The 21,838-nt window shown below is 44.0% G+C and overlaps 1 protein-coding gene across 6 annotated transcripts in view; it reads left to right on the top strand.

The window, feature by feature from the left end:
* Nucleotides 1-8,845: 8,845 nt before the first annotated feature.
* The window catches only part of RHOT1 (ras homolog family member T1), a 57,531-nt gene continuing 44,538 nt past the window's right edge, over nt 8,846-21,838 (top strand). For 5 of the 6 annotated variants that reach the window (XM_081110657.1, XM_081110656.1, XM_081110658.1 and 2 more), the window contains exon 1: nt 8,856-9,102. In XM_081110657.1, the coding sequence (XP_080966783.1) occupies nt 9,027-9,102 (76 nt within the window). In that variant the 5' untranslated portion in view covers nt 8,856-9,026. Of the gene's footprint in view, nt 9,103-21,838 lie in introns of all 6 variants that reach the window. The other variant, XM_081110659.1, reaches the window with a different exon arrangement.

Here is a 21,838-nt window from a genome sequence, read left to right as displayed (position 1 = left end):
CACGCGGCGCTGGAGGGCTACCGCCCCGCCGAGCTGTGCCACGCGCTCGCCCTGTTTAGGGGGCACCCTGCCCCGCCCGAAGGTGCGTCCTCCCTCCGCCAGCTCCGAGGACCCCGCTCCGGTGCCCCTACCCCACCCCAGGGTCCCTTCCTCCTGACCTCAAGCCCGCAGCATCCCCACCTGTGCCTGCTGACCCCTGCACCCCCTGCTGACACCCAACACCCGCCGCTGAACCCCAACACCCGCCGCTGAACCCCAACATTCTGCTCAGGGTCCCCCCAGTCCTCCACTATGTCCCCCAGCCAGCAACCCCCATGCCAGGTCCAGAACCTGCGAGTCTCTCCGAAGGTGCCAGCCCCTGGCCCCCGCAGCCCACACCTCCACGCCGCCCGATCTTGGGGCTCTCCATTCCGCTCTGCCTCGTAGCCGCCCGGTCTCGCTCCTCTCCCTCCTGACCCCCCAGCGCCCCCTTTTCCTCCTCATCCATCTGGCCGGCACCCTCTGCGCCCTGCCTCCCGGAGCCCAGGTGTCTCGAGACCCCTAGGAGCCCTCGCCCGGCTCCTGCGGTTGGAGCGGGGACCAGGCTGGGGTCCCGCAGCTCGCCCTGACCCCTGGAGGGTCCCGGGTGGAGAAGAAGGGGCGGGCGTGCCGAGTCCGTGAGCTCTCACCCCTGGGAGGGAACCCTGGACGTCTAAACTGGGGCTGCAGCCCCTTGCCATGCGTCTGAGGTGCGGGGTGCGAGGTCACGGTGGCTCCCCGGACCTGGCTGGACCGGACCGCGGTGGGAGGGGTCCCAGGGTGCCCGCGGGGCTGGAAGGATGCGGGCCTCGCCTGCCCCCTGAGTCTCCCCTCCTCCGCGGGTTCTTCCTCTGGCCTGAGGAGGAAGAGTTCCCAGAAAGAGGGGGAGAGGGGCTCCTCTCCCCCTCCCGCGCCCCCCTCCTCCCGCCCTTGGCTCCCCCCACACAATGAACAGCTTGTTGAGAATTTGCATTTTATGAAAATAGGGTGGAAAGACAAACGGGTCTCCCTCCTATGCTGCCCAGTGCTTCCTCCCTGGCCCATTTGGAAGTGTCCCCACCCCTGAGGCCAATCTTTGGTTCTGGAGGAAGAGGGTCCCCTTATCTTCCTAGCCTGGGGGAGGCCTGTGAGGAGAGTTAACCAGGGCACCAACCAGGAAAACTGTAGGCTCTTTGGGCTCATGGGACAATGGCTTGACTGGGACAGGGCTTCTCCCAAGGATCAATAATTTAGGGAGAGAGAGAGAGAGAGAGAGAGGGAGAGAGAGAGAGAGAGAGAGAGAGAGAGAGAGAGAGAGAGAGAGACTGCTCTAATTTCTCAAGGGCCCTAAAGCGGCAGGAACCCTCAGCTCTGTCATTCTCACCCCGCCCCCCACCTCCAAAAAAAAGCAAAATAAAAAGAACTCCCAATCTCTCTCCTAAGTATGATGAGACTTAAGGATACATTTGAGGGCTAAGATTTATTATTATTATTGGTCCCAGAAAGCGTCAAATGTATGGCAAGAGGTCCAGTTTGAGCTAGGTACTGCTGGTCCCTGGAACAGTCTGTACTTTGGAGGAGGAGATTGGCCCCTCTGTCCCCTGTCTTCCCACAGTTGGGCTGGGATTGCCCGTCCTCCAGACCTGGGCCCTGAGCCCAGCTCCCCAGTGCAGAGAAACTAAGACTCTTGTGACAGGAGCATCAGTTAGGGAATTTCATACGTTCATTGTTGGGGGCAGCTGGCTGAAAGACTGCTTGGTGGATTAGACCCTGGGCTTCCCTAGTCTAGGGAGGTTTTTCTGGAGGCAAAAGACCTTGACCATCCCTGCTTGTTGACTGTAATGTGAGCTCTTTAGGAAATTGGATCTTGTCACGGTGGCAAGGTGTGTTCCCTGATGCACTTGCTGGCCATGACAGAAAACCAGCCATTAAAAGTTTGGTCCTGTTCCTAGCCTCCGCCGGGTATCAGCAGTCCTTATTAATTGTTTGGTGATTTTGTTTGATTCTAAGAACCTAGCCAACACAGCAGTTTTTCTTTGAATTCTTCAGCATGTCAATACTGGAGTGTATTAGTTCAGGGAAGGTGAATAGTAGTAATAATCATAGTAATATTAACTAATACACATGCCCTGCTGAGCTCATCACTTACCTACATTAATTCATTAACTCCTCACATGTCCGTGAAGTCAGTACTGGTTTAGTCTTTACAGTTGGGTTACGTCGCTTTTCCAGGGTTACTGGGTTGGTGGAACTCGAACTCACATGACCTTCCTAACATTCAGTTAGGCTGTAGACTCTTGCTTGTAACATTTTTACTACCTTTCTTTAAAGGTCCCTGTTCTTTCTCTGCCAGGGAAGCCTGGAATTGCTCATTGAGACTTAAAGTCGAAGAACATCCTAGTGAAGAAAAATGGCATGTGCGCCGTTGCAGACCTGGGCCTGGCCGTCCGTCATGATGCAGTCACTGACACCACTGACACTGCCCCAAATCAGAGGGTGGGAACCAAACAGTAGGAAGGCCCTGGGCCTCTGCCTTTGCCCTCTACCTGTACTGAGTGGTCCATGTGTGTCCTTCCTTGTTGTGCGGAAGGAAGGAAGAGAAGGTCTGTTTATTGGTTGAATCTCAATGAATTTCACTAAATTGTTCTGCTTTTTCCCTCCCCTTTGACCTGAATGAATGAATGACCCAGGCTCCAAATTGTAAGGCCTGAGGTGATCCCCTGATTTGTATCAAGTCATATTAATTAGCTGAGAGGGACTTTGATGACTATCTAGAATAATTTTCACATTATCTGCAGAATGAAATTTAAGCTCAGCCCATCACTGGGGCTACATTTAATGAAGTCCAAGACCCCAGTAGCAACTAGATATTATATATTGTTAGTGCCCTGTGATCCACGGTACAAATACCTCTGCCAAGAAATCAAAACAAACTAAAAATCAATTGTGGTGGTTAAAAAGTAGAGGTACAAATAAGAGTAGCCTATGCTACTTCCCAAAGCTAGATTCAAATCCAAAACAATGGAGTTTGCAATAAAAGCATTGACCAGTTCCTCGTCCCCAAGGGGCTTTTTTGGGGTGGTACCCACATTCTGAGGGCTCCCGAGTCAATGCTTTGATTTAAGGAGAGAAGTCATCTTTTCCTACACGTGATCATGTTTCCTTTGCTGTTGCAGATACCTGGCCCCTGAAGTGCTTGATGAAACCATTAACATGAAGCACTTTGACTCCTTTACTAGTAAATGTGCTCGTATCTGGGGCTTGTATATTGGGAGATTGCTTGAAGATGCATTTCTGGAGGTCCTTTTCTCTTCTGCCTTTTCTTGCTCCTGCCTCCCAGTCTAGGATGCTGGATCACCTGAGGATGCTGGTGTTCTACTGCCTCCTTTCTTTTTACAACCTGTGGGGTGCCTAGTGACAGACTCCATCAATCGCAGCGTTCTCATCAAATATGAGGGAACCTTGGAGGTAGCTGTGCGAAGAAGGGTGTGTTCACTCTTTGGACCAGCTTCTAAAGTAGTGCTTTACATTGTGGTGAACATTCTGGAGGCTTATTTGGCTTTTTTAAATTTTTAAACAGATTGTTCTTGTTGGTCCGGGAGATTACGAAAGTCCTGGCAGGAATAGCATGGGACTACTGCAGGCGTCTCCTTTATACAGGAGGCATTGTATGCTAACACACTGGCTCTCAAGCTGCGGCTCCTGGGGAACATGGGTTCCATTGACAAATTAATAGTGGTAAATTCTCAATTTGTAGGACAAAGCTTACCAGTGTGTAGAATTCTCTCAAAATGAGTTTTTCTCTTGTACTTTTTCTTAGATCTTTGGAATTTGCAACTGCTCACTCATGTCAGAATCTAGTACAAGGTAGTATCAGATTTAGCTGAGAACATTTCTATCCTCAGCTTAGTACATCAGTATTTTACAATGACTTTTAAGTATGCTGCCCTCAAGCTCAAGAACCACTGGAGCCCTGCCCTCAGCCGTTTATCTTAAATGTAAGAAATTCCAGGTCAGGGGGAATGAATTAAGTGAAATGAAATGAAGTGAAATGAATTAAAAAGAACTGGTGAGTCTTCCAGCTAGACCCCTTTCTGTGTTACTGTCTTTTTCTATCTATGATATTTTTGGTAAGATCCAAATTATGGAGAAGGCACCTAGGTGTTATTCATAGAATTGTACATCTAAAATGTTGATCCTTACCTACAGAAAACAGATTAAGAAAGTCTGGCCACACAGATCTTAAACTGAGTAAGTTAATACATAGAGTGATGGGAGCACGGATGAGGTGCAGAGGGAAGGACAGGACCCTACCCTCCAGGGGCTCCCTGGCTGGAACGGAGGAGTAGTAAATAAATAACGACCATGGACTGAGATAAGTGCTATGATAAGGTCAGACACAGAATGCTCCGGGAACACAGGACAAACAAGAGGTTGGGGTCAAGAGAGGCGACATCTCATCTATTGTGGAGCAGGCATTGGCCTGCTGATTAAGGAGAGGAGGGAGTTTTAGTCAAGATCAGTGTGTCACCAAGAACCACAGATGTTCAGTATGGCTAGTGCTTGTACTAAAAATTAGTTGATAATCTTTAACACATTTTTCCTTTCTTTGTATTCTCATCTAATATTTATGAACATGCATTAGTTTTTAATTACCCAATTAACACATGTGCATGCTTGTAAAAGCTCAAAATTGCAAAGTATAGGAGGTAAAAGTTACATAGATGAACACATGCTTCGTTTCTATAGAGTTGTAATTGTATGTATGGCTTTATATTTCTATTTGTTTCGCTTATTTTGTAAGTATTTTCCTTATCTTTAATCATCATTAGTTTCAATGACTGCAAAAGTTCCAATTACTTTGTGTCATACTAATTTAGCTATTCCCCTTTAATTGTATGTTTTTATTTCATTTTTACCTATTGTGTAATGTTGCTATAAATAGAATATGTATAGGTATATGTATATTTCTTCTTTTGAATTATTTTCTTAGAATATATTTAATTGTAGTGATTTCTTTGCAGAGATGAACAGAAATTATAAATTTACCATTCTATGGAATTTATTGTTTTGAGGATATGGTCTAAAAATGTTTGCAAATCACTGATTGGTTTATAACTCAGGAAAAATTTTTCTAAGCTGATTTTTAGAGAGGGAGGAAGGGAGAGGGAGAGAGTGAAACATTGATCTCCTGCCTCCTGCATGCTCCCTACCAGGGATAGAGACTGAACCCGGGCATGTACCCTAACCTGGAATCAAAGCAGCCACCCTTGGGTGAATGGGATGATGCCCAACCAACTGAGCCACACCAACCAGGGCTCAGCAAAAATGTGAATGTCTCTATAGTGATTAAAAATTATATTAAATGCACCGTGGCCAGGTAGCTCAGCTGGTAGAGCATCATCCCTACACTCCAAGGTTGCAAGTTTGATCCCTGGTCAAGGCACATACAAGAATCAACCAATGAATGCATGGATGGGTGGAACAACAAATTGATGTCTCTCTCTCTCATATCAATAAATTAAAAAATTATATTAAATGCATTTTTGCCTTTCAGAGTTTATCATTTGGGTGGGCATGCTAGTCAATTTCCCCTTGGAAAGATAATGCAAGTCAGCAAGTGAATTCCAAATTTTAAAATTCATCTGTTAAGGATGATATGTGAGCATAAACTACATGTTAAGCAATGTGATAAATGCTTTACCTGCATTGTTTTACTTAATTCTCAAAAGAGCCCTATAAGATAGCTCCATTCTGCAGATGAAGTGAAGTTTTTTCAGAGGCGTTCTGTAACTTGCCCAGTGTTGCACAGCTAGCAAAGGATTGGAGATGAAATGCAGGCTCCGCGAACCTGTGCTCTTAACCATTCAGGCTACTTGTGAGGAGGATGGTCTGAGAGCCTTCTCAATATCAATTATCTCTTAACGGAGGGTATCTGTTTTACAACCTGTATCTGAAAAGAGCTTGAGAAAATGAAAAACAAAACTGGATACAACCTCATCAACAGATGAGGCTCTTGTCTGGAGAAATTTCCTTTCAACATGGTTACTTATAATCAAATGCCTTTTAATAAGTCATTGTGCTGAGTGAGGTGCCTTCCAGCCAAGCGAACAGAATCTGTGTCCTCCAGAGACGAAGCCATGTGACTCTGCAGAGGACGTGGATGTTTGAACAGTGACCCAGGAACACATGCCTTAAAAGGCAAGATAAAATATTTACCCTGTGTCGAAGCACCGAACTTTTCTCGTCCACCAGAGTGAGCTTGGCAGGGAAGAGAAATCTTCCTGGATTACATGGGAGACCACAGGGAAGAATGGGCAGGCGATGGGTGTTGCTTTGGGTTTAACTTGAGAGACCAAAGATCGATGGATCTGACACGTGGGACTGATGCCAACCCAAGTCTAATTTGGCCTCCTTCCCAGGACTGGGTCTAACGCACCAATCAGAGGGCAGCCTCTTGCTCCACCCAATGTCAGTCATTTAATAGAGACATATCTTCTACCCAGCAGGCCTGCCCACTGGCCCTGGGTGTTCCACTGTCCCGAGACTCAGAGTGGCTATGTTGCAAGTTCCTCCTTTGATGGGCATAAAAGATGGATCCTCTTACCTCCTGGCAAGAGTCCTTTGTTCAGACCTCCCCATGTCCTTCCCATGTCCCCGTGCCAAGGAGGCATGAAGCCTTCCTTGTGATGGTAGAGCTCTTTTCCTAGCAGCATTCTAGAGGAAAATTCCATCAGTGCCTTTTAGATACCAATCTGTCCTCTTGGCTTTACCCAGTCTCCTTAATATACAGTAATCAATCTATAATATTCCAACAGTAAGTTCCACTGCCAACAACTCCGTTCTCTGGCTTATGTCTTGCTGCAGTGTGTGTAATCATGGGCTCTATTCTTAGGCTCAGAGAGGTGTACAAAAGTCACTTCCCTCGCAACTTACTATATTTATCCAGCATTTATATAATCACTAACCATGTATCAGACACTATTTCCTATTATATGTTTTCCTATTATATTAACTCATTTAATCTTCGTAACAATCCCATGAGGTGTTATTTCCATTTGGCAGCTGAGACTACAGAGAAGTTAAGCAATTTGCCTGATGACATACAGCTAGTAATTGGCGAAGGTGAGGTTCATACCTACGCAGGCAGACTCCAGAGTCCTGACTCAACCACGGAGCTATGCTGTCTTCCAGGAGAACTTCCTAGTGACCCCTGATGGACGTCTGTTATCTTGAGAAAGGCATAAAGTGCAAGGCAAGACAGGAGCTTATAGCTTCAGAAATTCAGCTGATCAGGAGATAGAGAGGGGCTGTAAAAAGAAACTTGCATTGCCTGGGAGGTACACACTGGCATGTTGGACACCCCCTCCCACTTTAGTGATAGCTGAGTTCAGAGCAAATACTGTTAGTCTGGCACTGTACCAAATGCTTGGCATGCATTTTATTTATTCTTCCCAACCACAGGTAGGTATTCCTATCATTGTTGCCATGTTACAGAAGAAGGGACAGGCTTGGAGAAGTACAAGACCTTACTCAGGATCACATAACTATTAGGTGGTGGACTCTGGATTCAAACCCAATTTGTCAGTAGCTCTTAACTGCTGCATCAGACCACACGGGTTCTCCTAGAACAGTGGTTCTCAACCTTGGCTGCACATTAGAATCATCTGGGAATCTTTTTTTAAAAATCCTGATTTCTGGGGCTCATCCTCCGGAAATTCTGTTTCTTCGTTATGGGGTGGGGCCACAACATTAGTAACAAAGAAACAGAATTTCCGGAGGATGAGGCCCAGAAATCAGGATTTTAAAAAAAGATTCCCAGGTGATTCTAATGTGCAGCCAAGGTTGAGGACCACTGGCCTAGAAAGAAGGGGGGATTGGTATTGTATACGTTTTATTTCCTTTAAAAATGTATTATGTAATATTCAGATAGAAAAAAAAGGCACATTATGCACGGATAGGCTTTATTCATTCTCCCCACCCCCTCCCCTGTGCATGTCCGGATGAGCACTGTTCTAACATTAGGGCTGTACCAACAAATTACTTCAGATGTAAGGGGGGTCAGGAGGAGATTAAGGCAGTGTTAGAAAAATCAGAACGAGTTTTTTTGTTTGTTTGTTTGTTTTATCCAGTGCCACCTACGTGTGCAGCACTACGCTGGGCAAGCTCAACAAAGAAATATCAGAAGTCCCTACCTAAAGTGAACCACAGGACGTCACTTAGTTTGTCTCAGGAACTAAGTTTGGCTTAGACCAGGGGAAAGTCACTTAGTTTGGCTACAAAAAAAAAAAAAAAGAAGAAGAAGAATCTGTTTACACACAGAGAGTAAAAGCATCTTATTTAGAATCGTATTTGATAATGCAAAAAGCTGCCAGGGTTTGGGAAGTGGAAAGGGCTCGCCCCGGGAGCCATCATCCTTTACTCAATCAAGCATTACCTGAGGCCTATCTCCCAGAGAGTGGGGATACAGCCGAAAATTTGGCAAAGGGGTCGCTGCCTCCTGGAGTTTATAGTCTGGTGAGAATATTCCCGCCTTGAGTCACTGCCAACCTCCAGCTATGTTACTTTGGATAAGGAACTTCTCCGGCCCCTATTTTGTAAATTCATTGGGGATCAGACTAGCGGATCTGCCACTCAAATTCCCAGCTCAAAACGTGATGCAAGCATCTGTGCCCAGCAGAGGGTAGGGGAGGCTCCCCGGCTCCCCGGCTCTGCGCCGCCGCGGGGAGGCAGGAACGCGGCTTAAGTTGGAGCAGCGTTCGCGTTCGCGTTCGCGTTCGCGTTCTGAAAGCACTTGTCCCTCGCGGCGCCCCGTCGACCTCGCCGCCGCCGCCGCCGCCGCGGCTGCCCGCGGAGCCGGAGGAGGCGGAGCTGGCTGTGTCCCGGCTCTGGAGCGGGTTAGCAGCGGAGAAGGCGGCGCGGCAGGCCCCGGTGGCCCAGGCTCGGGCGGGGCAGCGGGGGACGCTGGCAGGCAGCGCGGGGAGAGCGGTGCCTTGGGGTGGGCGCTCCCAGCGAGAGGAGTCCGCTCCATGCATGCGGGCCGAGCCCGGCCCCTACGAGCCGCCGACATGAAGAAAGACGTGCGGATCCTGCTGGTGGGAGAACGTGAGTCCGCGCACCCGGGCTGGCGGCGGCACCGCAGCCCCTGCTGCCCCGGGCCTTCTCGCCCCTCGCCGCCCCGCGCTCCTCCCTGCGCGCCCCCAATGCCCCGTGCACCTTCACGCTTCCCTTTGGGCTGTCTGCAGGAGGCTCTCCGCCCCCTCCTCCCCTGGGCCCTCCTGAGACCCCCCCTCCCCCTGCCCCCCATTCGCCCTCCCAAGCCGTGTCCCCGTTAGTCTCTGGCCGCCCGGCCTCATCCCTCCCAAGGTCCTCTCCGCCTTTTCCTCTGCGAATCCTCTCCTCCTGGGCCTCGGCGGTTCCAGGCCGCCTCCCTTCGGACCCTCTCGCCTTCCGCGGAGATTCCCTTGTCACCGCTAGGCAGGTGCTGGGACGGGCAGCCCGACCAATGGGGATGGCGGGAGCCGCTCCCGGGAAAGCTAGGGGGAGGGGTGCAGAACTATTCGACTGGTGGACAAGGTCAGGTTTCTGCCTTTTCCCCCCCCCCACAAACGCCGTCTCTCTCTCAGCATAGACGTGAAGCTATGGAGCGTTTTTAGGGATTCTTTGTACTTTGCATTGGCATAACTCTGGGTACACTTGCGCATTCCTCAAAAATGTACTCTCCAAGTTATACGAGGGCTCAATGAATGAATAATTCTCCGGGGCGGGTCCTTTAGTCGAGAGGATTGTTGTTACCCGAAAACCTGCTTGTCCCGGTCTTTTTAAGCATTCTTTATCCCGTAGCTACCGGGTAATTGATTTATAAATAGCAACAGGCACGCAGGAGACCCAGCGCACACACATACACATGAGACCCTGCACCTTTTGAAGAGCTAATGGAGAAGTGCCTTCTGTTCCCGGCCTTGGGGACAGGACAGCAGAGACTTCTGATAACACTGTGCAAGTCCCATGACTCCGTTGGTAGGACTGAAAGAAGAGAGTGGGCTGGCGGGGCTGGGCTGCTCGTTTTCAAGCACATACACTGGTTAAAGCGTTGCCGTTGCTCTTTTGAAGCGCTCTGTTCTGAGCCCCACTCCCTCCTAGAGAAGCCCCTCCACGTCCCTGCCATATTCTCCCAAGGAAGGAAGGAAGGACCCTCTTCTGTAGTGTGTTTTGCTGTTCGTTGAAATCTGCGTTCACCTGCTGTTTGGAGAAATCTTCCTTTAGAATCAGAAGTTGGACGTAAACATAGCCAGCTTACTTTTTGATTTGCAGTTGTGAATTTTAATCTTTAAAATAACTGTGTCTTTTTTTTTTTCTTTTGAGAGAGAGAAACATCTCTCTGAGGGCCCCGACTGGGGATGGAAGTGGCAACTGAGGTATATGTCCTGACCAAATCCATCCCATTGGTGAATGGGGATGTCGCTCAAACCAACTGAGCCACACTGGCCAGGGCTATAGCCATATCTTAATCTGTATTTTGCATGGACTTCCTTGACAAAGTTCAGGAAGGTGTTATTTAACATGATTCATGCTGATGTATTTGGAAAAGCAAGGTAGGAAAAGGGCGTAGATGATCTGCTTAAAAACTGATCCTGACCTGTATCATCAAATGGTTTTATAGTATATTCATTTTTTTTCTTTTTTGTAATATATTCATTTTTAACACTAATTTTTAAAAAGCAAAAATCCCAAGTTTAATTAGTTTTAAACATAGGAAACAGTTACATATAATCAATCTGTAAAACACCTAATAGGAATACTATACATATACATAAAATATATTGTCAGCCTAAAGACGTTTAAGTGAAAAAAAAGAAAAGGAAAAACAATAACAAAACAAAATTTAAAAAGACATTTAAGTTAAAATGTTAACAGTATTATTTACTTAGAAATACAGAAAATAATTAAACATTTGTTAGAAAAATTACAAGCTATGTTCTGCAGAAATGAAAGCAAATAAGAGAGTTGACAAAAGTATATGTGCAAGAGTTTTTTGATCAGAGGGAGAAACCTGACACAAGAAAGCCTTAGGTTTTGAGGAAGACATTTTTCTTAAAAAATGTGGTACCAAAAACTTCAGGCCAGCTACCATACCATATATATACCTTCTTTTCACATTTAAAAATATTAGAAAGAGGTATACTTATTTGAAACATTTAATTAGTTATTTTAAAGGGTAGTATTTTGGGGGGGGGGGGAAATGTTTGAAGCATTACTTTTTGAGGTTTAATGTAAATATTTCATAGCTGTTAGCCTAGCTGTAGCACTTTAGATACTAGGTACATATAAGTGTGACCAAGACTATTTTAAATAGTACTGCTCTGAAATGTGGGTTTATCAGGAAAACCACTCTTTCAGGAAAAAGTGGTAGTAATTCAGTTGCAGTTTTAAGATGTTAACTAAGGGGAATGGGAAACAGCAAAGGGAGAGGGGCATCATATCTGATATTGTAAAGCCTATTTTTTTCTATCACTTCAGCGCACTTTATTGCTGTTAGTGTGTGTCCCTGCACCACACAGCAGCAGGTTCATTCACTGAAGCTCCTAAATAGTTGTGAATGGTTTCAACACTCTCTTGACAAACTTACTGTCCTCGGAAGGTGAAATGGACCTTTTCTTGGCCCATCTAGATTCTGACCCCTCCAGGCTTTATTGGTAACTAATTGCTTAATATTAATTTGGTGATTAGATCAGAGAAGTTAGGCTGAACATAAATTTTAAGGTGTTTATTTGCAGAGAAAGCCAAAGTGTTTCAAATATCATCTATCTTAATTATTGAACATATTAAATACCATTCAGGCCAAAGAAAAACTTAATTACCATCTTTAAACAAAACAAAATGTTAAAAATCTTTAAAAATGCGACCACACAAAGCTTAGTCCTTCAGGTTATAGCTTTTCCTGGTCAGATTTGTTGGCCAAAATTTGTATTTAACTAGATTTGCATGCTAAACAAATGTCCTTGTTACAATAAAATTAGCATGAGCCTTATTACCCTTTATCTGAATTATGTAGCTACATTAAAAGTGTACAAGGTAGTTTTAGTTTACTAAGGCCTTGCTTATAAATTAAATTGAGATGTAGTTGCTTTCTACTGATCAGATTATTAAGAGAGTAAAATTGTTATCTTCTTTTTAAATGAATCCAGTAGCTCTTGCTGGATTTGTCTGACTGATTAGTTTATCAGCGGAACCTTTGACAAACTAGTTCAAGCTTGGCCTAGGCCAGTGATGGCGAACCTATGACACCCGTGTCAGAGGTGACATGCGAACTCATTTTTTTGGTTGATTTTTCTTTGTTAAATGGCATTTAAATATATAAAATAAATATCAAAAATATAAATCTTTGTTTTACTATGGTTGCAAAGATCAAAAAATTTCTATATGTGACACGGCACCAGAGTTAAGTTAGGGTTTTTCAAAATGCTGACACGCCGAGCTCAAAAGGTTCGCCATCACTGGCCTAGGCTTTTGTAATACTGTATCTCCTTAACTGGTCTCCTTGCTTCTAATTTCGTTCATTCTCCATGTAGCAGATAGCCTCATCATTAAAAAATATCTCAGATCCTGTTACCCATTTTTAAAATTCCCAGATGATGTCTGCTTTCACCTAGAATAAAGTCCAAACTTTTTAATGGAGGCTTAGAAAGTCCTTCACAATCTGGCCCTTACTTTACTCTTGTTTCTTTTTTTTCTTGTTTATTTCTTGTTTCCTTGGGCTAGAAAGTAAGCTTCATGAGGGCAGGGTATTTGCCTTGTTTATTTAGATATTCCCAGTGCCTAGAATAGACTTGGCACAAAGTAGGCACTCAGATAGTTGTTGAAAGAATGAGTGAGTTCAGGTTAGTTCCATTTATTTAGGCTTTCCTTGTTTTCCAAACCATTCCTCTCAGATATAAAAATTTGATCATTCTCCTTTTTTAAATCCAGTCTGCTGTGGTTATTGGTAGGATTTGAAGAGGCAGCATTCATCCAGTCTCTTGTCCCATGTCCTTAGCTCAGTTTCGTTTGGGAGATTCCTATGTTCTGGCAATAAAGTAGACCGGTGACTTACACTGACAATGCATGTCTGTTCCATGTCTTGGCTGCCAGGAATTATTGTCCTCGCCAAACGAAGTCAGCTTCTCTTTGAAACGCCAGAGGTTCATCTTAGAGATTTGAAGGGGTTGGGGAATGATTCTTTAGGTATAGGCTAGGGTTAAGAGTTAAAGAGACTTCAGGAATTAAGCCAATAGTTATTTTAGAAAAACAAAAAACTTTCTGTGGTCCTTTTAAAGCCATTCTGGTCTTCGTTAGAATATTTGAAGATTAAACTGCTCAGTTTCAAATAGACTGTGTTTACTGCCTGATTTTCTGATCAAGGATGTTGAAGCATCCTTTCTCCACTGTCTCTTGTTCTTCTGGCACCATTGGGCCCTGGTGTGGATCGGGTATGAAGGAGAGGGATAGATCACAGCATTGGTCCTTCTGCAGGCCCGCATCATCTGCATATGGTCAATAATATTTTCCCCTGGAATGATGCTCATCTATTTTCCCAAATGCTCAAGTTTTCCACTTAACGATACACTTTCATAGTCACCCTCCTCTTCCCTGTGTATTCTAATTACAATAACTTAGGAAGAGCCAACACGGCTTCTTAATAAAGACACAAATAAAAAATGAGGAGTAGGTCCCTTTGAAGCATACAGTGTTTGTTATCAAGAAAAAATAGCCAATATGGCTGGTAGGGCGGTAATTGGACCCAGAAAATGTTATTTCCGCTTCATGAATATTAGGAATTTGCCGTCATTTAGAACTGGATGTTCAAAAGATGTGATGAAAGGACAAAGAAAATTTTAGCCTGGATAAATCTAGACAATTAGTTCTATAGTGATGAGTGATGTTCCCATGGATGACCTACTTACTAGTAGATCATCTAGAAGCATGGAGTCCCAGACAGACTGTGGCATGTTGTGTCGAAGCGAATCAAAAGGCCTTCTGTCCTTGGGCATACTTGTGGCCATGCTTTTTGTTTTTATAGAATACTTCAATACTTCTCAGGCAAAATAAAGGAAAGAGAGATCATCAAATGGCTGGCTAACAAAGGATAATATTTTTGTCCTTCATATTAGCATTTATATTAAATACTGTATACTTATCTTCTCATATATAATTTTAAATGAAATTTATTGATATTTGTTATAAAACAATAGTGTATAAAATATACTTTATTTTATAGTAAATATAAAATTTAATTGGTACAGCAATTAGAGAAGAGCTTGGGATTTTGCCCCTTTTGTGGAAATAATTTTTATTTTCTTATCAGTTAAAAATGTGTAGTGTTTATACTCGTATCTGCCATTTTTAAGGGATTTTTTTTAATGTAGGCTTATATAAATGTTTTTTAAATATAAAATATTTTTAAAATGTTTTCCTTATCTTCAAGGCACTCATTCATTTCTCAATTAGCTTGAAATTTTAATTTTAAACCTGCTTTATTATTATTATTGTTATTTTTTGATAGTCTCACTCAAGATTAGGTAGGCAGGCACAAGGGGAGCAAAAAGCCCTAGATTAGTTTCACTTAAACATTTCTTAACTAAATCACATCTATGTAATCCTTTATTAGTTAAAGTATCTGTCATCTCACTGCTCTTCTGAAAGGAAACCCAAAATGATACTAATGAAGACATGCTCATTTTCTCCCAAGTTCACTAATCTGTCTCTTGTTCTGATTTTGAACTTATTTTTAAAAAGGAAATTGCCCTCGGATTTTTATGAGGAAGTGATTTATGTTCTTTGATTTTTAAAAGGCCTTTTATTATGCACTTACCTCTGAAACTAGATGGAATTGTTTTATTGTTGTGAGTGCTAAACTGACTTATATTCTCTACCTAATGAGACAAGATATGAATGGATAAATAAATAAATTCACACTCTAAAAGATAATATTCAAATAAATAAATTGAAGTATTCCCACTCTTGGTACCACTGTCTTATATGTCTATACAAGCAAACATCAGTAAAGCCCTTTACTTGTAGCCTTTACAATACCTCCTGTCTTGCCAAGGTGTTTCCTTTCCCATCTCTGGGGCCTGCCCTGTTGGAATAGACCTAGTGGCAGGTTTGTACTTTGGCAGGAGCCTGCTGCTGGGTAGGCAGCCAGAATTGCCTTGCTGAGCTGAGCTGTGAAGAAATTTGAATTTCCTTTGAATGTTGGTCTTTCTCTTCTGAGAATATCTCTGGGAGTTTAGGGGGTCTGTGGAAAAACAGAAAGGGACTATGGCCAGGAAAGGGTTGTTCTGAGTTTTTAAGAAGAGAGATGAGGGAGAATTGTAAGGGTTATGGTGAGGGAGGGGACTTTAAGTTAACAGAGAACACTTGTCAAAGGCCTGAATTTTGCTAAGGGATTCTCAGTGAGTCTGATTAAGGAGAACAAGTCCTTAACTTTCTTGAAAGCTAATAGGCTTTTTCATGTTCGTGATTGATTTAATTTCGATCATTTTATTTTAACATTGTGAACTGTTAAAAGTTAGGTAGGCTTCTTCTGGTGAGGGCCTTGGAGTGGTGGGATGTAAGCGAAATTTTTAAATGGTAATTCTAAAAAGGGGATTATGAGAAGGATCAAAGGCTTAACAGTATTAGAATTCTCAAGGACCAAGCAAGAGTGAGATTTGTTTTCCTTTTGATTACCAAGGAGCATCTGAGTTATTGAGTATCAAATTCATTTTTCCCACTCCTAACATGGAAGATAAGGCTAAGAATATAGAGAGATATAAGGTATCCAGGAGAGTTCTTCAGAAGTGGAAATGTTTCTGGGAACATCAGTGTTGGGAGTTTTGTGACTTTGGAGACAGTAGGGGAACATCTCCACTGTGGCCAGAAAAGCCCAGACGCTCAAAGGTCACAGGAATTGTACAGCCATTGGATCTTCTAAAATGTTTGTTTTAAGCACCTAGAAGTTATGCTGCCTGCTAAAATAAATTGCATAAAGGACAAGGCCCGGTGGACTTGATTGGACTTCACAGCAGAGGCATTCTCCTGCCTGGTGATCCACAGAGAGCTCTGCAATCAGAGGGGTGATTACTCTTTGCAAGGAACCTTATTAGGGCTCCCTCCCTAATGTATTCTTGTTGCTCTGCAGCATCACTCGCTGAGAGAAAAAAATAGATAGGAGGTCCGAGTTCTAGGTTTCCTGATGCTGGATAATCGCTCATTTTAAATAAGATAACTTTTGCCTCCGTTTTGCATAATGGTGTGGAATTAGGATAGACGACTATGGATGTTGAGGTAAATACTACCTTGAGCTAGTTGAAGGTTTGAGGTTGCAAAGACCCTAAACAAGACCAGGATGAAAGGACTTATTTAAGGAAAAAGTTATGAAATGCTGAATAAAAGTCAAGTTCTAGAAGTTCCTGGACCCCATATTGGCTTGGCGAGTCACACTTGGTCTTATAAATTAACAAGTGGCCCAGTGCATGGATTCGTGCACATTGAAAGGAAATTAATTAGAAGAAATATTTTAATATTGCTATGTGCCCTTTATAATAGGAGTGTCAATCAAATTCACAATCGACAGTGACAGATGGAAACACATGTGTGCGATTGGTGCCAGCGAGAGCTTTATATGTATCGCGCATGTGCAGGTCAACTTAGCCTTTATAGATATCGAATAAACTTGCTTAATTAGACCTACTTTCTGATTTAGCTAAACTTTTCCAGCCCAGTGAAGCACCCCAACTTCTCTTTCAGGTAATTGTCAGCAACCCAACAGTAAATATCAACACAAAGCAGATTATTATTGTACGTCAGGCAGGGAGAACAAAGGGTAAAATATTTAACTGCAGCAGTGTTTGACTATATTCTGTGCAGTGAGAAAACCTGAAGTCATTTTCAAGGTCCACCATTTCTTCTTTTCAGCCGGGTCAAGTTTCTAAGCTTTCTAAATCTCCATTTTTCCAGCTAATGAAAAGAAAATAGGATTCCATCGAGTCTCCTATCTACCTATTCCAGGACTTCTGTGAAGATCAAATGAAATGAGGCACATGAGAACATTTGGTTAAAGTGTGAAATGTTTCCACCTGGCTATAAAGCAAGTCATGTTCCTGGGCTAAAGAAACTGCAAGAAGGCTAGTCATCGCTAGGGAGAGGAAGCCAGGCGTTGCTCCGTGACATCATTACCCGGATGGTTGGACACTTAGCATATTAGCCATATATATATGTATGTATGTATATATATATATCTACACTAATAAAAGAGAAAAATGGTAATTGGCGTACGGCGATACCTTTTTCATTGGCTAATCAGGGCTATATGCAAATTAACTGCCAACTAAGATTGGCAGTTAACTGCCAACAAGATGGCGGCTAATTTGCATATGTAGGCACAATGCAGAGAGGCGAAAGGGAAAGCAGGAAGAAGCCCCCTGCCACTGACAGTGATCGGAAACCCAGGGGGGAGCTAAGAGCTGGGGGGCAGGGCAAAGGTGGCCCTGGGGCCGCCTTTGCCCTGCCCCCCAGCCATGATCGGAGAATCAGGCGCCTTTGCCGCCCTGGCCAGTGATAGCAGGAAGTAGGGGTGGAGCCAGCGATGGGAGCTGGGCACGGTCGAAGCTGGCAGTCCCAGGAGCTAGGGGTCCCTTGCCTGGGCCTAAAGCGAAGCCCACGATCGCGGCGCCCCCCGCTGCCACTGCAGGTCCCCGCTGCCTGGGCCGGACGCCTAGGCCAGAGGCGTTAGGCCTGGGCAGGGGCGGAGCCTGCAACCGCGGGGAGCTGGGGGTCCCCTGCCCAGGCCTGACACCTCTGCTGGAGGCCTCAGGCCTGGTCAAGGGGCCGATCCGGTGATTGGTGATCAGAGGGTGATGAGGGTCAACTCCTCTGGCCGAGGCATCAGGCCTGGGTGGGGGGCGGAGCTGGGGATTGGGGGGATATGATGGTCCCCTTGCCCAGGCCTGAAGCCTGGGTCAGAGGTGTCAGGCTTGGGCGGGGGGGGTGGGGGGGTGGAGCAAGCGATCAGAGGGAGATGGGGGTCCCCTGCCCAGGCATGATTCCTGGGCCAGAGGTCTCAGGCCTGGGCGGGGGCCAGAGCCAGTGATCGGGGGGAGATGGGGGTCCCCTGTCCAAGCCTGACACCTCTGGCGGAGGCGTCAGGCCTGGGCAAGGGGCTGCTCAGGCGATCGGAGCGTGATGGGGGTCAACGCCTGAGGGCTCCCAGTATGTGAGAGGGGGCAGGCTGGGCTGAAGGACACCCCCCCCCCCCAACCCAGTGCACAAATTTCGTGCACCGGGCCCCTAGTATGTATATATATATATATAGATCGATCTATATATATATATATATATATATATATATATATATATATATATAGATGTTTCTGCCAAATCACTTTCCCATATGCAATTAACCAGATAATGTACAATTTGGAGATCTGTCTGCCATTTCTAGGCTGTTATTGGGTCTGTGACCTAATATAACTTGTATTTTTTTCATCTATTATAGGCCTGTTTTCTAAGAGTACTACTATAGGATAGTTTATATTAATCATAGACTATAAGCATTGATACCATCTAATCTTTTTTTTTTTTAACTGATGAGGAAATTGAGGCCCAGAGAGAGTCAATGACAACTCAGGGTCACAGTATTAATGACAAAGCAGGTTCCCAAATCCACATTTTCTGGCCCATTCCAGTGCTCCCTTAACTCCTTTAATTCAAACTCACCATCATCATCACCACAACTACCATATGTGTGTCAGATATTGTCCTAAGCATTATACATCTGTCATCTTAATTCTCTTAACCAATTCAACGCAGCTTTTCAGCATCATATTTTATAGATGAACAAACTGAGGCTTGCCTTAGGAAACACAACTAGTAAGTGCTGGAACTAAGATTTCAGTCCAATTCTGTCTGATTCCAACGGCTGTATTTATTTATTTATTTTATTTATTTGGTGAAATATTTATTTAAAAGGTATAAAGAATAATACAACAAATGCCCATTACCCGACTTAAGAAATAAAACATAACCAGTAAGGTGAAGCTCCCTCCCCATTGCATTTCCCTCTCTCCCTCAAAAGTAGCCAAACATAGAATTTCAAATCTGTGCCCTTAACCACTAGGCCATACAGCTCCATTTACTAAGTGCATTTGCTAGGAGCTAGGGATTCAACAATGGACAAGAAAGACATGTTTCCTGTTATTTCCTGTGGGTGACAGAGAAATACTTGTTCCTTAGTCTTTCTGGAGATGCTAAGTAGCTGGTAGGAAATACCAGGTTTTCACCAAGGACAGCTAGGGAGTCCTTTGGGAAACCATTGGTGATATTCTGGAAGGTTGCCTAGGTATTACACAGGCACAATACTGTCTTAAGAACACACGTGCCTTAAGTGATTATTCATTTTAAATTCCCTGCTATGTTTCCAGATCTCTGGGAGAAGTAGATAATCCCTTCTTCTGAGCTTTCCTGCCCCCGCTTCCTTTCTTTAAATAGAGTGATTGAACATAGCACTTGATCCATAACTCTTATGTGGCAATTTTGTCTATCTTGTTTAATACATTTTCCATATTATCCCCACTTAAGTCTTGGTCCAAGTAGGTGGCAAATGAATCTGAGTAGAACTCACACTCTTGGATAGAAGATCTATTACAGTGCTTCTCAGTTTTTTGAGTCATCACTTTCTTTTATAAATACAAAACTCTCATGCCCACTGCATTCTAACAATTTTCAGACACAAGTGTCCTACTATTCAATTCAATTTTTTAAAAATATATTTTTATTAATTTCAGAGAGGAAGAGGGAGATAGAAACATCAGTGATGAGAGAGAATTATTGATCGGCTGCCTCCTGCACGCCCCCTACTGGGGATTGAGCCCACAACCTGGGCATGTGCCCTTGACTGGAATCAAACCCAGGACCTTTCAGTCCACAGACTGATGCTCTATCCACTGAGCCAAACAAGCTAGGGATCAATTCAATTTTGATACTTACTATCCTGGGCTAACATCATATCCTACAAGTTCAAGGTCAGTGTTTCCAATAAGATTACCCTTACTTTATATTATTTTTTTGAATCCTCACTCAAGGAATTTTTTCCATTGATTTTTTTTTTTTTTTTTTTTTTAGAGAGAGTGGAAGGGCAGGAGGGGAGGGGTAGGGGGAGAGGGAGAAACATAGAAATGAGAGAGACACGTTGATTGGTTGCCTCCCGTTCATGCCCCTACCAGGGTGGGGATCAAACCTGCAATAAGGTGTGTGCCCTTGGTGGGGAATCAAACCTGTGATCCTTGGGTCTGAGGGCCATTGCGCTAACCACTGAGCAACCAGCCAGGGCAAGATTACCCTTACTTTAGACACCAGCTGCAAAGTGGGGTCCCCAGACTACCCACAGTTCTTCCTGGATGACTACATATTTGGGGCTTCCCAAAACCCCCTCGGGTTCTATAATTCACTAGAATGACTCAGAACTTAGGAAAAGTCTATACTTAATGATTACACAAATGAACAGCCAGGTGAGGTGCACAGGACAAAGTCTGAAAGGGTACTGAGCACAGAAGCTTTTGTTCCTGTGGAGTCAGAGTGCACTACCTTCCTGGTACATCAATGTTCACCAACTAGGCAGCTCCCCTGAGCTTGAATGTGCAGAGTTTTTATATGAGGCTTCATTATGTAGGCATGATTGGTTAAGTCATTGGCCATGTGACTTAACTCGAGCTCTAGCACCTACTCTTTCCCTGGAGGTTTTGGGGTAGAGCTGAAAGTTCCAACTCTATAATAACATGGTTGGTTTTTCTAGCTGCCAGCCTCCATCCTGAAGCCATCTCAGCCCTCTCTTAGCCCCAATGCATCATTCCATGGAGATAAACTCAAGCATGGTTGAAAGGGACTAACAAAAGACACTCCTATCATTGAGGCAGTGGCCAAAGGATTTTGAAGTTCTATGCCAGGAACTGTGGATAAAGACCAAGTGTATTTTTCTTTTTCTTCTTTTTTTAAAAAATACATTTTTATTGATTTCAGAGGAAAGGAGAAGGGGGGAGAGAGAGAAACATCAGTGATGAGAGAGAATCATGGATCAGCTGCCTCCTGCATGCCTTGTACTAGGAATCGAGCCTGCAACCTGGGCATGTGCCCTGACCAGGAATCAAACCCTGACCTCCTGGTTCATAAGTTAGTGCTCAACCACTTAGCCACACTGGCCAGGCCAGGTGTATTCTTTATTGTATCACACCCTCCTTTAATATTATTTGAAATTGCAACACCCTTTAATTTTTACTAGAAACAAGTTGAACAAAGTAATTTTATAAATGAAATTGCATTTTCTATACTACTCCTAGCTCTTCATTTGCTCTTAAGAAAAGCTTTGAAAGGGAGAATTCAGAATCTCTAGGAGGTGGGACTAGTCTCCCCAGTGGCAGTGCTGAAGCTTCCAAATACTGCTGTGTTTGGGGAGGTGAAATCAAGTGAAACAGTTCATTCAGTCTGGTCGATATGCTAGAGGCCCTTATCCCATTCATATAAAATCAAGAAAATTTTATTCATTATCTAGTGTTTTCAAATACATGGTTATTGTGTTAATGTAAATGCATACATATTATGTAATTTATATTCGTAATAGTTTGATGCAAGTTATGTGTCACAGTTGTAGTTCAAAGGAAGATGGGGAGAGCTATAGTAGCCCTGGGATGTCTTTAGCGTTTAGATAGAATTTGAGATGTCCTGAGCGATGGTTAATATTTGGAGCTGGAGAGGGAAGAGGGGGAATGGCATTTTAGGTGAAGAAAAGAAACAACCCAGCGGGGAAGCAGGATTCATCATGGCTCGT

The sequence above is a fragment of the Myotis nattereri genome (genome assembly GCF_964212035.1).
Source record: "Myotis nattereri genome assembly, chromosome: 16".
NCBI classification, from domain to species: domain Eukaryota; kingdom Metazoa; phylum Chordata; class Mammalia; order Chiroptera; family Vespertilionidae; genus Myotis; species Myotis nattereri.
Note: the sequence above shows the minus strand (reverse complement) of the source record. Positions and strands in the feature narration are given on the sequence as shown.